At 33.9% G+C, this 16,163-nt stretch overlaps 1 protein-coding gene across 2 annotated transcripts in view; it reads right to left on the reverse strand.

Annotated features, from left to right (window-relative positions):
• PRKG1 (protein kinase cGMP-dependent 1) overlaps positions 1-16,163 on the reverse strand; it is a 1,243,975-nt gene that overhangs the window by 96,906 nt on the left and 1,130,906 nt on the right. For both annotated transcript variants that reach the window (XM_068548120.1, XM_068548119.1), the window contains exon 9: positions 9,624-9,698. In XM_068548120.1, coding sequence (XP_068404221.1) covers positions 9,624-9,698 — 75 coding nt within the window. The remainder of the gene's footprint in view (positions 1-9,623; positions 9,699-16,163) is intronic.

The raw sequence follows: 16,163 nt of genomic DNA on the forward strand, positions 1-16,163 counted from the left end.
ACTAGATTTTCAATTATCTTTAGTCCTCTGCTCTGTCAATTAGAAAAAGTTGCATGCAAGGACATACTGAGATCCACCTTTATAAAGTCTTGCTACCTAGGGAGCCTTAAAGATAAGTGCAGTGGAGAAGAAATTAGCAAATGGCCTTTGAGAGTTGAAAAATTTTTAATGAAACAAATAAAAATACTCTTACCCAAGGCCAAGTAGTTTTATCCTGAAGATCATTTTTTTTAAAAAATCAGTCTCACTGCCCTTGAAAGAAAAAGTTTACTTTGATACTCTCTGTAGTCAAAAGTCACACTAAAGTCTTAATCTGCTAGCATTGGTGGCCTTAGAAACCCTTCCATACTTCTTCCCAGCCTGATTACATGTACTAGAATTTGAAAAGCAAACAGCTCTTGCACAGCTGAAAGCCAACTTATTAGTTCAGGGCCAACTGCTGCAAGTTTTTCAAATCTCCTATACTTTTCCCTGCCATAAGATGGAAAACAATTTTTATTGCCCAGAGAATGGGATTGTCTTCTGACTATTCAACCTGAGAAGTGGTCAGCAAGTTCTAATTCTGGTTTGAGGGCTATTTCATACCATTCTTAGTGTTCTTTCCATTTAATTGGCATACAGTTCCCAGTTTGAAACAGGATATTACTCATTTGAATTCTTTCCATGGGGGGAAAAACAATTTTCCAGGCTCATTTCCCTGAGAATTGCTTAGATCAAGACCAAGTTGGTTGAAGTAAGTTGTTGATAAGATTGTGGGAATACTAAGATCTTTACTCTAAAATGCTTGGCAGAAAAACACTAATAAGAAATGCCAAAATTTCAAAGTCAGGGTGTTCAAAAGAGCAACCCCATGTGCATTTGATTGTGCATTTAAAAATCTCATGTTTGTCAGATGCTAGACGACCCTGGGGCATTTGGGAAGGCGTTACCAAACAATACAGATCTCTTCTCTGATTTGCATAGCCTCGTGTATTTTGAGATGCACTTGATGAGTGAATTTTCAAAGGTCAGAGCAACATCGGTAGTTCCCTCGGTCAAAGAGCACAGAGCAACCGCCCGCCCCATGGTAAGCAGAGTGAGCAACTAAAGGGTTATCTCTGGTAATCAAACCTAACGAGAGAACATCAATGCTGTCACATTGTGCCAAACAACCAAGCTGGCACCAAAAGTAATCCTGAAAATATCAGACTAAAATGTTCCTTTGCAAACAGCCTTGTAAACAGAGGGGAGCTTTAAATCAGTGAGGACTAATTATAGAAATAGTAATAAACTATTTATTTGGACTCTATCAAAAGGGCCAAAAGAGTGGTCCGTATGCAGGCAATATTCTTTATAGTTCTAGAGTCGGGAGAAGTGACCGGTACTTCGCTGGTTCAGCAGCAATAAGTCAGAGTCAACCCTGGTGCATCTAAATGTTTTGTGCATCACTCTTTTCCTGGGTAATGATGCTACAGGTCCTGCTTTGTAGACTAGCCTTACTTCTGGCTTTTTACCATAGTTTCGTCTTTCTTGTTTACTTTTAACTTTTCTTTTTGTATTATGTGCATCTATGATGAGAGTCCCTTTTCTGGGACGAGGCGGAGAATAAGTGAACATTTTGCACCGAGGTACATGGTGAGGGGAGTAGGCCAGGACAAAAATGGTGATTCCGAGGTGGGTTTGCCTGTTAGTGCCTCCTTGTTCAGTGCAGCTCTTTCTTCTCTGTGCTCAGGGGAAGGCTCATGTTATCTCTGGAGAAGGAACTTACATGCGAATTTATGCTATGATGTTAGGAAAAAATGTTTGATTTCTCTTAGGAGAATTTTTAAGTTTTACATTTCTTTAGAGAGAGGACAATATTTAAACCTAAAGAAATACTACCTAATGTGAGACAGAAAAGTGAAAACCTTCTTAACTAAGAAATCACTTCCACGGACATTTAGGTTGCTTCCATGTCCTGGCGGAATGGAAAAGGAGGATGTGTTACGTATATACAATGGAATATTACTCAGCTATAAAAAAGAATGAAATGATGCCATTTGCAGCAACATGGATGGACCTAGAGATTGCCATACTGAGTGAAGTAAGTCAGACAGGGAAAGACAAATGTCATATGACACCGCTTATATGTGGAATCTAAAAAAATGGAACAAATGAACCTATTTACAAAAAAGCAGTAGCATCACAGATGTAGAAAACAAACTTATGGTTACCAAGGGGGAAAGGGAGGGAGGGATAAACTGGGAGATTGGGACTGACACATACACACTACTACGTATAAAATAGATAACTAATAAGAACCTACTGCATAGCACACCAAATGCTACTCAATACTCTATAATGACCTATATAGGAAAAGAGTCTATAAAAGAGTGGATATATGTCTATGTATAACTGATTCACTCTGCTGTACAGCAGAAACTAACACAACATTGTACATCAACTATACTCCAACAGAAGTTAATTTAAAAAATTAAAACAAAATACCTTCACAAAGTGGTATAAACTTTACCCAGGGAGATGGTCTGACTTCTCCTTTGAAGTTCTGCTTTTGTCTATGAAACTTAAAAGGACCTGAGACCCTCTTGCTTAAACTCCCTCAGTCTTATACTCTCTCCTTCTTTACTGGATTTAACATGTTCATCTCTCTCTCAATATTGAGGATCCATAACCATCCACTACACATTTCTGGCTATTTTCCTTGACATTTCTTATAATTCTGTATAAGTTTATTGACTCTTACTTCTTCAAATCAGATTCATTTTCAATCCATTTAGGGGACTTGATCCCTACCACTCCATCCTAAGATGAAAATGAACCAGTGGTTTGATAAATTCCATTGTCACTTGTTAATTAACACACTAGAGCTCTCAACAACATACAATATCACGGTCTCCTCCTCCATTCTTGAAACACACTCCGTTTTTGTCTTCTGCGATGCCGTCTGGTTTTCCTTCTACCTCTCTTCTCTCCTTTTCAGTCTTTGGATGTGGATGTTTTTTGTGTGAAATCCTTTCCCTTTCCCTGATTTTTAAATGATAAAGTTCCTTAACAATCAATCCTCAGTGCCATACTCCTCTCATACACTGCTTTCTCTCTCATGCACATCTTTCATTACCACTTACCATCTAAACGCTCATTATTCTCACATAAATACCAACCTCTTCTCTGAGTTCCAGACCTGCCTAGCCATGTCTCAAAATCACCTCACATTTAACCTGAGCAAAAATCAAGTCATGATTATTCCACTCTCCAAATCTGGCAACCAGCCCTCTCTGTCTTCGTGAATGCTACTGCCTGCCGCTGATTTCCAGACCAAACATCCTCGCATCATCCTTGACCTTTCTCCCCTTCATCACCAATATCGATTTCCTTAAGAAGACCTATTGGCTTTGCCATCTAACTAGCTCTCAAATGCTTTTCTCTACTCACACTGCTCTCATTCTAGCCCTGTCTACCATCAGCTTTTACCTGGAAAATATTCTGGTTGTTCTCCTTGCTTTCACTTTTTCACTCCTCCAATCAGAGGAAAGAGTGTTTAATTATAAACCAACTCATCTCATTTGCTAGCTTACAAGCCTGAAGTGCTTTCTCTAAATCCTTAACATCTGATCTCCGTCTTGTATATTCTAAGTCCCAGCCATATTGGTACCTTGGTTCCTTGAATATGTAATGTTGTCTCCCATCTTGGGGGCTTTGTACATGTACTTTTGTTTGCCTGTCTAGAATGCTATCTACACTTCCTTACCCAGCTAATACCAACTAATTCTTTCCCAGTCAGTACCAGCTAATTCTTCAAACTTCAGCTCAAATATAGTTAAAATGTTACTTCCTCAGGGAAATCTTCGCAGAATAATTAATGTGTCTCTCTCTCCTCCACTGGACCATAGGTACCATGAAGGCAAGGAGCATATCTATTATATTCATTGCTTTATATGTAGCATTTTGTAGGCACACAGAAAATATTTGTTAAATATATGAATGTATATGACAAATTGAATGAACATGAATGATGCTGTTACATGATGGGCTGCCGGATCATTGTAGGACATCTTTAAATCAATCAATCTATCTATCTATCATCTATCTATCTATCTATCTATCTATCTACCTACCTACCTACCTACCTACCTACCTATCTACCAAGTAATGTAGATTAAAAAACATGACCACACTCAGAGATTTACAGAGATTTTGCCATAAGAAAGAGTTCCTAATGGAAAACAATATTGAGAATCATCAACTTAGATCATAAATAAATGCATTTATGAATCTATATTCATATAGCTGTTAGAGCTTCTCAACTGAAGGGCTTAGACATGAATCCCTTCAGCCTTCAGAGCAGCAGGATAGAATCTAGGGCAGCTGAGCCAATTGGTACCATATTCTATACCCATTTTCTATGAGTGTCATGACATAAAATAATTTGAAAAATGCTGCTAGATGGGAACAATTTAGAGGTTTTTTTTGTTGTTTGGTGCTTTTTTTTTTTTTACCAAGTGATCAGGATTTACTTTCAAAAGCACAGTAAATTGAATCAGCAAGGGTACAAATTGAATCAGTCTGAAATACTAGGCTCCATTCATTGTGTTATCAGGTCACCACCAAAATGATGTTTAAGAAGTATATATAATTGTATCATAAGTGTTTATAATATGATGGGTGCTAAACTGAAAAAAGCAGGATATAAAGTTGTAAATGACTATAAGTATAATTTTAAAACACAAAGATAGTTAATAGCAGTTGTACTTGATTTGTTTAGACTGTGATTTTTATTTTTTTAATCTATATCACTGTATTATTTCTATTAAAGTGAAAATATAAAACATTTTAATTAAAAATAAACATCATTATAAATAAAACACTGACTTTAATTTGTTGTTTGTTTTTCCGCTCTGTATGACCCTAATCTGGGAATATAGCTGTGGTATATGTAAATCACTTTATTGGAGAGCCACTTTTATATTAAAAATTCCTATGATTATAATAACTATAAATATAGCATATTTCAACTTAACTTGCTAATATATATAGGTTTTTTATTCAGAAAAAGAGATGTTTTGCCTATAACTGCTGAGTACAATATTCAACAATAAGAAAGAAATGATACTATAACTTGAAAATATTTCATTTAAGAAGTAGTCTGTATTCATATATCAGAAATACTTAGAACGAAATAGAACATCTACATTTTTCTATTAGATTTTCTAGATGGTTTTTTTTTTTTTTTTTTTTTTTTACAAGACAAGGTGTAAATACAGAGATAGGTCTCTCTACCAAAACAGTACTTTATCATACTAAGTATCATAACTTATTCTTAGAAGTAAATATTGAAAATCACCATGGAATTACACATCAGGCTCCCTACTAAACTGCAAGATCCTTACTATTAGAAAATATGTTTTCTATTTGCTATGCACACTGTAAAATACAGTGCCTGACTCATCATGAGTAAATTTCTAAATATTTATTAAATGAATGAATACATAGTCTCTAAGGAAAATAATGTGTATGTTTCATCATATATGCTACTTTCTGCTCTAAATAAGGTTTAATGAGCCTTACCTTCCATCTAAGGTTGTCTCTTCTAATGTCTTTGTGGTTATAACTTCATATTTTAAAAAGAGAAGTCCTTAGTGGATAATTAGCAGCAATCAAGAGAAGCTTAAACATGTCATAAAGGTAAAGTTTCTGTCATGAATAATTTTCTTTGTAGGAAATATATCTCGTGAGACAAGCTAAGGGCACATACCCTGCAGCAGAGCAGTTTTGAGAACCATTTTGCTGGGATATTTCTTTCAAGTCAATCTTCTTGGACCAGCCATCCAAACTGAATGCTTGGTATGGTTTCTCTGAAAGGGATGGTCTGCCTTCTGCCATTGAAGGCTGATTGTGCTAAGAGCTAATAAGTTTCTTATGACTGAGTTTCTAAATGTCTCAACTGAATTGATTTTTACAGTCAGTCCTACTTTTTTTCTTTTTACCGCAAATAGGCATAGTCAATGAGGCAATACCAACAATAACTTCACATGTATAAATAATATGATCATTTTAGTTGGCTTTTAAAAAATATTAATCTTATCTTTAGTGGATTTTGCAAAATCAAGGGGACCTTGAAAAAATAAAGCTCACACAGTGGAGCCAAATCATCACCTCAGTTCTAAATGGTACAGAATTTGCGATCTGTATAGAAATTTAGAGGCATTAACAAAATTACCCAGGGAATTTAGATTAGAGCCCGTTCCTGGATTTCCTGCAATGTTGGCAAACCTTTTAAGTTCCTTAAATACAAAGTGAACGCATAATGTACTTAAGGGGACGAAATCCAACACAGAGAGAAAAGAGTGCTAACACAAATAGATGTTTAAATGTGTTAGTTCAACTAAAAAGTTTTCCCTGGGGAATAGTTTACAGTTTACCTACTCTGGGTGATAGGATACCTAATTAAAAAGATGCTTTCAACTTCAGAAATCTTCAGATGTTAATTATTTATTAGAAAGCTATAAAATGTTAACAGTGTAAAAAGCATCACAACAGCTGCTCCAGTATTTACTTATTTATTTAGCTATTTTGAGGAATAAAGTTTACATTATCAGTCTCTCTAGAATTTAGATCAATGGTCTTAGACTTTTTTTTTCATCAAGCTATTCCCATTTTCTAAATAATAATATTAAGGTATGTGGGTTATGTACTCATTTGGATTTAGTATTAATTGAATAGAAAAATTCAAACTAATTTATCCTAGTTGATTTATATTCAAGTATAAATATAGTGGCTAATTTATAATCTCTTAAATTTAATAGTTCAAATAACAATACTTAGAGGTAGGTCATCATTTCATTGCCCGTTTTGTTCTTTAATCATAATTGAACTTTCTTTTAACTAAATGTTTCTAGTTTTATAAAATTGATATTTATGGATATTTCCCAGTCTAGGTTTAATTTTACGACACTCTGCTAAACTGAGTCTAGTTTGCCTACATAAGATTAAAGACTCCTTGCCCAGATAAAATTAGTTTACATAACACATGTGCAATAATTGTCTATAAATCAAACCATCTAGCAAATGCATTAGGGTATATTTCCAATGATTACTTCTACAAACAACACCATCTACTTTTACAGCCCTTTATAATTTACCAAGTATTTTTACATATCACCATTAATTAAATCACAAAAATAACACTTCATAGATAAGATAATGATACTGAGAGATAGCTGTTAAGACATGACCAAAATCACTTGTTGGAAATGACAGAGCCCGGAACAGAACTCGAGGCTTCTGGTCCTCATTCAGAGTCATGTTTTTCATACTGATGGATTCTCTTCCAAAGTGAAGAACTGTTGCCACACCTATTTTCTAAATTGTCTGAATCTGAATTTCAGTGTATTTGTTTTCCTTCCTGCCTTTAGTTGAAGCACGTGCAAGTGAACCGATAAATGCCCAGAATTCATGAGATACACATACAGTTTAACCTTTGTAAGGCCAACAGTACACTGAGAAGGATATAACTAATTCATAATTGCTTTCCTGCCACTGATCAAATTTTAAGCCAGTGACTGGCCTTGACTTTGGGTAGAGTAAATAGGAGTTATACAAAAACTTTCATTAGAGAATCTGTCTAAAGTTTAACAGAGAAACAGAACTAGATCAAAGAATATTTTAGTTTAAAAGACTTTTGACTTTTCCAGTAAATCTACAAATATTTAAATAGTTGCTCAAGTAGATTCTAGACAAATTTTAAAGATTACCATTAACTGTATACATAAGTACACATTTATATAAAGTGGTGTGTGTGTATATGTATATATACAAATATAAATATATATAAAATGACCCATAGTAACTTTAACTGAATATATAAACTCAAGAAAAACTTTGCTGACATAAATTATAAATATGACCTTTTATATTGCAAGAAAATGTTCCTCTAGGGATAATGTCCAATAATAACAAAGTTTTATAACTTTTAAAACTGATAAGGCCCCTTAAATGGCCCCCCTGTACCATCTCAGGATGATTAGTGTAACTACCAGAAACTAAAGTCTAAACTTAGCATTAATATGTATTTTAACCTAATGTAGAAAACCAGAAAATTAATACCAATCAGACACAGTACAGGCAATACTGAGGACTTTGTGGAGTTTGATGTTAAAACTGGCTTTGTGTAACTTCCTCAGCAAATCTTAGCAGAGGCACTGCTGGCCTTTGACTACAGGATGTAAGTCTATGTCCCTCCAAGGAACAGAGGAAACAAAAGCAAACTACACAGAGAAGAAAATGTGAATATATTTATACAGCTTTGAAAATAATAGAATTTTATCAGTCAAAATGAATAATAGTAATCAGTTAATTAGTTCTAGCCCAAATTTTTAATCTTCATAGGTTCTCAAGGCAAAAGAAATTATTTTATTCCTTTTGCTTTTTAGGTTACTACAAGACCAACCAATCAGATTCTTCCCCTGCACTATCTACTTACTGATATTCGTTGATTTAATCCTTCAGGTATCCTGTATGATATCAAATACTAAATTGGTTTTACTTAAATTACTTTCTTGGGAGAAAGAGGAGAATTATATAGATTACACTTTTTTAAAAAAGTAAACTAACAATTTTGCAGAAGAGTCAATCTCAAATTACTTCACATTTTTGTTTAAAAAAAATTAAAGCTTTGTTTTAAAGTAAATTATTCTAGTAGATAAAAAGGTACTTTGTTATATAAAAATGACAATTAATGGCGTATGTACTATCTCATATCATTATGATAACTTTGTGTCATTGAAGTTGTGAACTAAAATTCATTTTATGGCAAGACAAGAAAATTCAAACAAAAATTTTACTCTGCCCTTTGGTCTCCTCTCTCCCCTCACTGTGCCTTGTGTATCTGTATTATGCGTCGACCAAACCTTCCCCATAGGCAGAAATACCTGCTGAACCATAAAGAGCAACATTCTCCTAGAGTCAATAAGACAACTCCTTAATGATAACTTTCCTACTTGAACTCAGAAGGGTTCATATGACACTTAGATCTGGATTATGTCAATAATACATCATTTGATGTACAGCCTTCTGTCTCAAATAACTTGTATAACTGTGCCTTGACTTCTAATAGGCAGAACAGTTCTCAGAGCTTTCTGAGCTGCTCTTCCCAGGTTATAATCCTCAAATTTGGCTTGAATAAAATTTTCCATTTCTTTCTTAGATAGACTGATTAATTTTCGCCGACAAAGTTCAATGTAAAGCAATGGTGTATTCACGAGAAAATATTTCCGGCGTTATTATTTTTCATACAATTTCACAAGCAACTGGTGAACACAGCCGCAATTCATTCAGAAAGTGTTTTCAGTGGAAGAAATAATGTGTTAACATTCAATTGTTTATACTGGATTTTAAACTAACCATTTTCCCTTGTCCAGATGATCTTCCTCACAAAATTAAGGTTTCATGTTCAAGGAGAGATGTACTTACTAAGTGAGTATACTATGTAATAATTACCTTGAATAGCTTGCTTATTTTTACTCTTAAGTAGCTACTTTCTTCCTATCAGAGTGTAGAGCTTTAAGTCCAACAAAATATTTGATCTCATTTCTATTCAAAATAGTTTTTTGAAAATCAAAATTAAGACCCCCCAAAATTTCACTTACTTCGCTTTAGCTTCTGCATCTTCATATGCTTTATTAGAAACATCATCCAATCCTCCAATCAAATGCTTGAAAGAGCTGTCAGAGGAAAAACACAGTGATTAGGATAAATCCTCTGCAAAACTGTAACAATGACAACCTAGTCAATGATATATTGAAACAATCTGAAAGGATCTAAATAAAAATGAATGCAAACATTTAATCTAGGTACATTATTAAGAAACATGCGATAATGATATAAATTGAGAGCAGGGACTTCTTTTAAAGTGCTGTGAGATTTTACATTTTAATTTTAAACCTCTATAATATTAATACATGCAAATGGCTTTGTGCGTTGTGAGTATTAAAGAACAAAATAGGCATGAAATGTATAGCATGTTTGCCGATTTAAATTTAAATGTTGCTTTATCACTTTTACATACACTTTTTAAAAAAAACTATAAAGAGGAACTTGACACTCTCCTGGGGGGGTGGGGGGGCTGGCTATAAGGGGACTGGAGCAGCTATTATCTCAGGCCCTTGGGTAATGATCTCATCTGAGGGTTAGGGTATCTAGAATGCTGGGCTAAATACACTAAGTATTTCTAATACAAAAAGGGACCAAAAGAAAATGACTAGACAGAAAGCCAAGGAATCAAGAACTGTATTCTACAGAGTGTCAAGTTTTCTGTAATGAATTTGTTAATGAAGGTCAAATGAATGAATGCTAATGAATGAGCAATAGGCAGCAGTCCTTATAAAATTTTCAAAAATATAATTAATGATAAAATAAATTGATAAATATAACCCCCATGGTTGAGAATAGTTCAAATATGATTTTGGCCATTGTTCTTTATGTGGTAAAATTCCCCATTTCCCCACAGAATATCTTGGTTATTACTTAGAGAAAGTCTGCTTTTACAGAAACTCCTTAAGGCTAGATGAGTTGATACTGTAAAGTAAAATACAATATTTCTTTTATTATGAATAAAATGATAATATCTGGTTGATTTTCTGTTTTCATAAATAACATGAAATTTAAGCACAGAGAGTTTAAGTTATTTATCCAAGATGACAGCAATTTAGTAGCATATCCAGAATTATAATCCATATTCTCTGATACCCACTCCTGTCCTTTATAATACTTAGATATTTTTAATACAACCAAATCCAAACATTGTGAAAAGGCATTGACAGAGAGGAACCAAAGTGCATTCAGTGGTAAAACCAAAGAACAACAACCACTAAAACTTAGCTTTTCAAACACACTCGAATATATTAATAGATTGTGCTCTTAGACATTTAAAACACATAGTAATTTTGAGAATTCAAATAGTTAATAAAAATTCCTGTCTTCCTCCTAGTGTCTACTTAAGTTAAGCAGATCAGTGTATTATCAAAGAATTAGAGAGCAAACTGATAACAAATTTGATAAAGATGGAGACTTTTTTACTTAAGAAAATCTGTTCATCCCACTAGGCTCAGTTAAAACCATGCAGATCACTTTTTGAAAATACAGTTTGAAATTTCTGTTAGTAAAGTATACAAATGGAAAAGCCTATATCTGGCCAATCTGTACAGAGTTTTAAAAGTAGAAACCGTTTAATCACAGCAATAAGTTTAAAAGTAAGGTTAGCTTGATTGGGGGGAAAAAAAACATTTTTAGACCTGGTAATGAGCTGTTTATATCCCTTTTTTGTTAAATCTTAGTCATATCCATGATTTAAAAAGAATGAACAAAAGAAGTATTTGAAGTAAGACTTTTTCATGTCTTCTTAAATGCCCTTGGTTTAAAATACAAATTTTCTATGGGGTAGTAATGATCCAATATTTATGATTTTTTTTTACTACTAGATTAAAAAAAAAAAAATTAAGGGAAATTATATGTACTTACCAAAGGCCCCTATTTTGATATAAGAGAAAATTATTTTTGAAATAAATTCTCTCTGAGGAAACCCTTTTCATTTAATGTGCAATTGATTTTTTATTATGGAAATATTTTTTAAACTGAGAGAAGAAATTAAAGACTTACTCATAGTTCTCTAACCACAAATAACTAATAGGAACATCTTTATGTAATTCTTTTTTTTTTTTTCTCTGCATAACTTTATTGTTGTTGTTTATAGAGATGTAATCATAAAGTAGCTATGATTTAATATGATTTATTATCTTGAGTTTTAACTTACTCTTACATCATAAGTGAATACTTTTATTTTTAAAAACTCCATAAGCAATATTTTCACAGCCAAAGTAATAGGTCCTCACATGTATACACATGATAGAATATCTACTTATCCATCTACACACACACACACACACACACACACAGACATGAACACACATACACACTCACATACGCACACAGATGAAGGAGCGGGCATGGCAACTATCTATAAAAACATTTATATCTATACTCTCAATTAGAGATTAAACATATGGAATTTCTTTTTGAAATAAAAACATGCAGAATTATAATCTTGACTTTAGAATTGGAAACATATGTCCTTTATAAATAATCTTTATTTAGAAAGCAATCCTGGCCAAATAATTTTTTGAAATATGAAACAAATGCATTCTGCTAATATTCTGTTTCCTCAAACAATAAGTTAACCAGTATACTTAACTAGCAGTTTTAAGAAAATGTAGCATTTTCAAGCAATATTAATAAGTTCCAAATAACTGTCTCTATGTATCTCTGCACTGATCAGTGAATAATTTAGGACATCTTGATAAACGTAATTGATGGCATTTCAGAATTTATCACTCCTGGTGCAAGTATGAACTAATTAGTATTTCATTTCTCCCTGTCACAGACACTCTGTAGGAACATCTGCCGTTGTGTGGACCCTCATCAAACAGACTTTTGAGAAAGTATTACTATAGGTATCAGATGCCTTTTAAATATTTACTCGGGTCCTAGGACATTTCTTGACTACTAAAGGAGAAGACTTTGGTGTTTCAATCAGAAAGGGATTATAATATAAAGTTTTGAAAACATTAACAACTGAATGAGCAGAAAGCATACCATTATTTATCAGTTATAACAAATATAGAAGACTAGAGGAAAATCATTAAATTCTCTCTTTAAACAAACTCACAATTCATGTATGAGTTATATTTTAGCACTGTAAAATAAAATAGCCAACTTCACATATACTCAACGTAATTCTGGAATAAACGTAGGGGACATTAATGAGCAAAAGACTTTAATTTAGGGCATTTCAACAGCAAACCTTATTGCACACACACTAAGCATGAAGCACTCTTCTGCTACTTTTCTTGGGATGTAAAATCAAACTTGAACAAGTCTTGACTGAATTTTTTAAGGAGGTGTATAACATGTTATTAGTTGAGTGTATTAAGGTAGAAAGAGAGCAAATGGAAAATCCCTCTTATGCTTAATGCTTATAGTTTAAACATACTTATAAGGACGGGATGGAAAAGGAAGAAGAAAGAAGGAATGAAGGAAGGAGAGAAGGATGGATGGAGGAAGGGAGGAGCAAGAAAGGGAGGGCAGAGGAAAAAAGAAAAGAAGGAGGGAGGGAGGGGGGAGCAATGATGACTTTCACATCAAGAATGGTGTTTATAGAAATTTTCCTTAAGTAATATCAGTTAACAGGGCTGCATTTCTCATTCCAGGAAACTTGTCTGTTTTAGAACATTATAGTGAGAGTAACTCAGTGGGTAATAATTTCAGTTATTAAGATGTTTTCATTATTAAGCCAAAACATCCTTTTGAAGGGAGCTGATTACTCAGTGGTATGTCTTAAAAGTGTATAATTTTGTTCTTCAGTTGTGATATGATGAGACTTCGTCTAGAGAGAAACAGGCTATTATATTATTAGAAAGGCAGTTCAAATATCAGAGATCAGCATTATCATGCTGCTAAAAAACAACAGCATTTATATTCCACTTTACAGTTTACAAAGCACTTTTTATATTCATAAATCATGTATGCAATAACATACAGTAGTCAATTTAGTCCTCATGATCTCCTATCCCCTATTAAACTATATTGTTTAGGAATCTTACATAAAAACGTTTAAAATAGAATCTTTTCAAATTCAAAATAGGATGGGAGAAAATCTCAAAACTTATTTAGAACATTTTCTTTATTACATCCTTAAATAAGATGGTAATCTATTCTTAAGAGTTAAAGATTATAAGTCAAAGTAAGTCAAAAGTAAAATCTTAAATCAGAAAGTATTGCAAATACTTCAATAGTGCTAAGCAAAACATTTGTCAAGCATTATCTGAACTCTTACATAGCTCTCTTAATTTGACAGTGTATATGATTATAGCCCATTAGACTTTTTTAACATGAATCTTGGATAAATCCTTTAAAATATATTTATTAAAAGAAAATAGAAATTCAGTGTCCAAATTAGTTGGGACAATTGTTACTTAGCTACGTCCAAGATTTTAGAGGCATCCTTCATTATTTTGCTGCTTTTATTGGAAAAATCTATTAATTCACTTTGTGGCTTCAGGTAAATGCTCTTGTGTTTGTTACGTTATTTTTGATTTTTTAATTTTTAATTAGCAGTCATAATTATTAGTGGTTTATACTATCAAGTAACATATGAATACATTTCTTTAGAGGGAAAATGAGCCCCAATAAAACCAGCCAACTTCTGTAATTTTTCAATTATCCACCCCTCCATCCATCCATCCATCCATCTGTTCATCCACATACATATTTATGCAATGCCTATAATCCATAAAGAACGACTCAAGCTACTGTGGATTATAGAAAGAGAATAATATACACCCTTATGGAATTTACAGCCTTATATTAGAGATGAGAAACAATTATAATACAAGGCAGGAGGTGAAGAATGGTTGAATACTTATCAGAAGGAAGGCTCTAGTGTCTATAAAAAGAAAGTTATCTACTCAAAATTATATATGATAGTAGTTTCAGAGAAAGCAGTGATAATTTTACGAGCAGTTTTCTTATCAGTATTTTTATTCTGTACATATGTTTATATTTGCAAGCAAAATTACACACATTAGTGTGTAATGTGTAATCCAAATTACACATTAATTAATGTTTAATCCAAAACATAATTGATAAAGTGGAAACTTTGGAGAGAAGGGAATAGGTCTTTATCCAGAGAAGGCCTATCCCTGCTCATTTCCCAGGCTTTTTTTTCACATTAGCTGGAGTAAACCAGCAGATGCCCAGATTATGTGTTTGTTTTGACCACTCATGTATGGTCGAGTTCTTAGCCAAATATAGGGTGTTGGGTTTGGCATATTCAATAATCTGAAATAAATCCTCTTTTTCTTCTATTCCCCTTTGGTCCCAGCCACCATTCTCTCTCTTATGAATTATTAAAATTTCTTTCTTTTTTTTTTTTTTTTTTACTGCCACTCTTGTCCTTATACAGTAGGCAGGGTGATCTTTTAAAAAAGTAAATCAGATCATGTCACTCCTCTATGACCTCTCTGATTGATTTCTTTCCTACTATGCTCCCTCTGACTTTATAACTTTTTTAAAAGTTAACTAATTCATTTATTTAGTTATTTTTGGCTGCGTTGGGTCTTTGTTGCTGCACGCAGACTTCCTTTAGTTGCGGAGAGCGGGGGCTACTCTTCGTTGCAGTGCGTGGGTTTCTCACTGCGGTGGCCTCTCGTTGCGGAGCACCGGCTCTAGGCGCACAGGCTTCAGTAGTTGTGGCTCACGGGCTCTAGCTCACAGGCTCAGTAGTTGTGGTGCACGGGTTTAGTTGCTCCGTGGCATGTGAGATCTTCCCAGACCAGGGCTCGAACCCGTGTGCCCTGCATTGGCAGGCGGATTCTTTTTTTTTTTTTTTTTAACATCTTGATTGAAGTATAATTGCCTTACAATGGTGTGTTAGCTTCTGCTTTATAACAAAGTGAATCAGTTATACATATACAATATGTTCCCATTTCTCTTCCCTCTTGCATCTCCCTCCCTCCCACCCTCCCCATCCCACCCCTCTAGGTGGTCACAAAGCACCGAGCTGATCTCCCTGTGCTATGTGGCTGCTTCCCACTAGTTATCTATTTTACATTTGGTAGTGTATATATGTCCATGACACTCTCTTACCCTGTCACATCTCACCCCACCCCCTCCCCATATCCTCAAGTCCATTCTCTAGTAGGCCTGTGTCTTTATTCCCGTCTTGCCACTAGGTTCTTCATGGTCTTTTTTTTTTTTTTTTTTTTTTTCTTAGATTCCGTATATATGTGTTAGCATACTGTATTTGTTTTTCTCTTTCTGACTTACTTCACTCTGTATGACAGACTCTAACTCCATCCACCTCATTACAAATACCTCCATTTCATTTCTTTTTATGGCTGAGTAATATTCCATTGTATATATGTGCCACATCTTCTTGATCCATTCATCTGTCGATGGACATTTAGGTTGCTTCCATGTCCTGGCTATTGTAAATAGAGCTGCAATGAACATTTTGGTACATGACTCTTTTTGACCTATGGTTTTCTCAGGGTATATGCCCAGTATTGAGATTGCTGGGTCGTATGGTAGTTCTATTTGTAGTTTTTTCAGGAACCTCCATACTGTTCTCCATA

The sequence above is a fragment of the Eschrichtius robustus genome, chromosome 7 (genome assembly GCF_028021215.1).
Source record: "Eschrichtius robustus isolate mEscRob2 chromosome 7, mEscRob2.pri, whole genome shotgun sequence".
NCBI lineage: Eukaryota > Metazoa > Chordata > Mammalia > Artiodactyla > Eschrichtiidae > Eschrichtius > Eschrichtius robustus.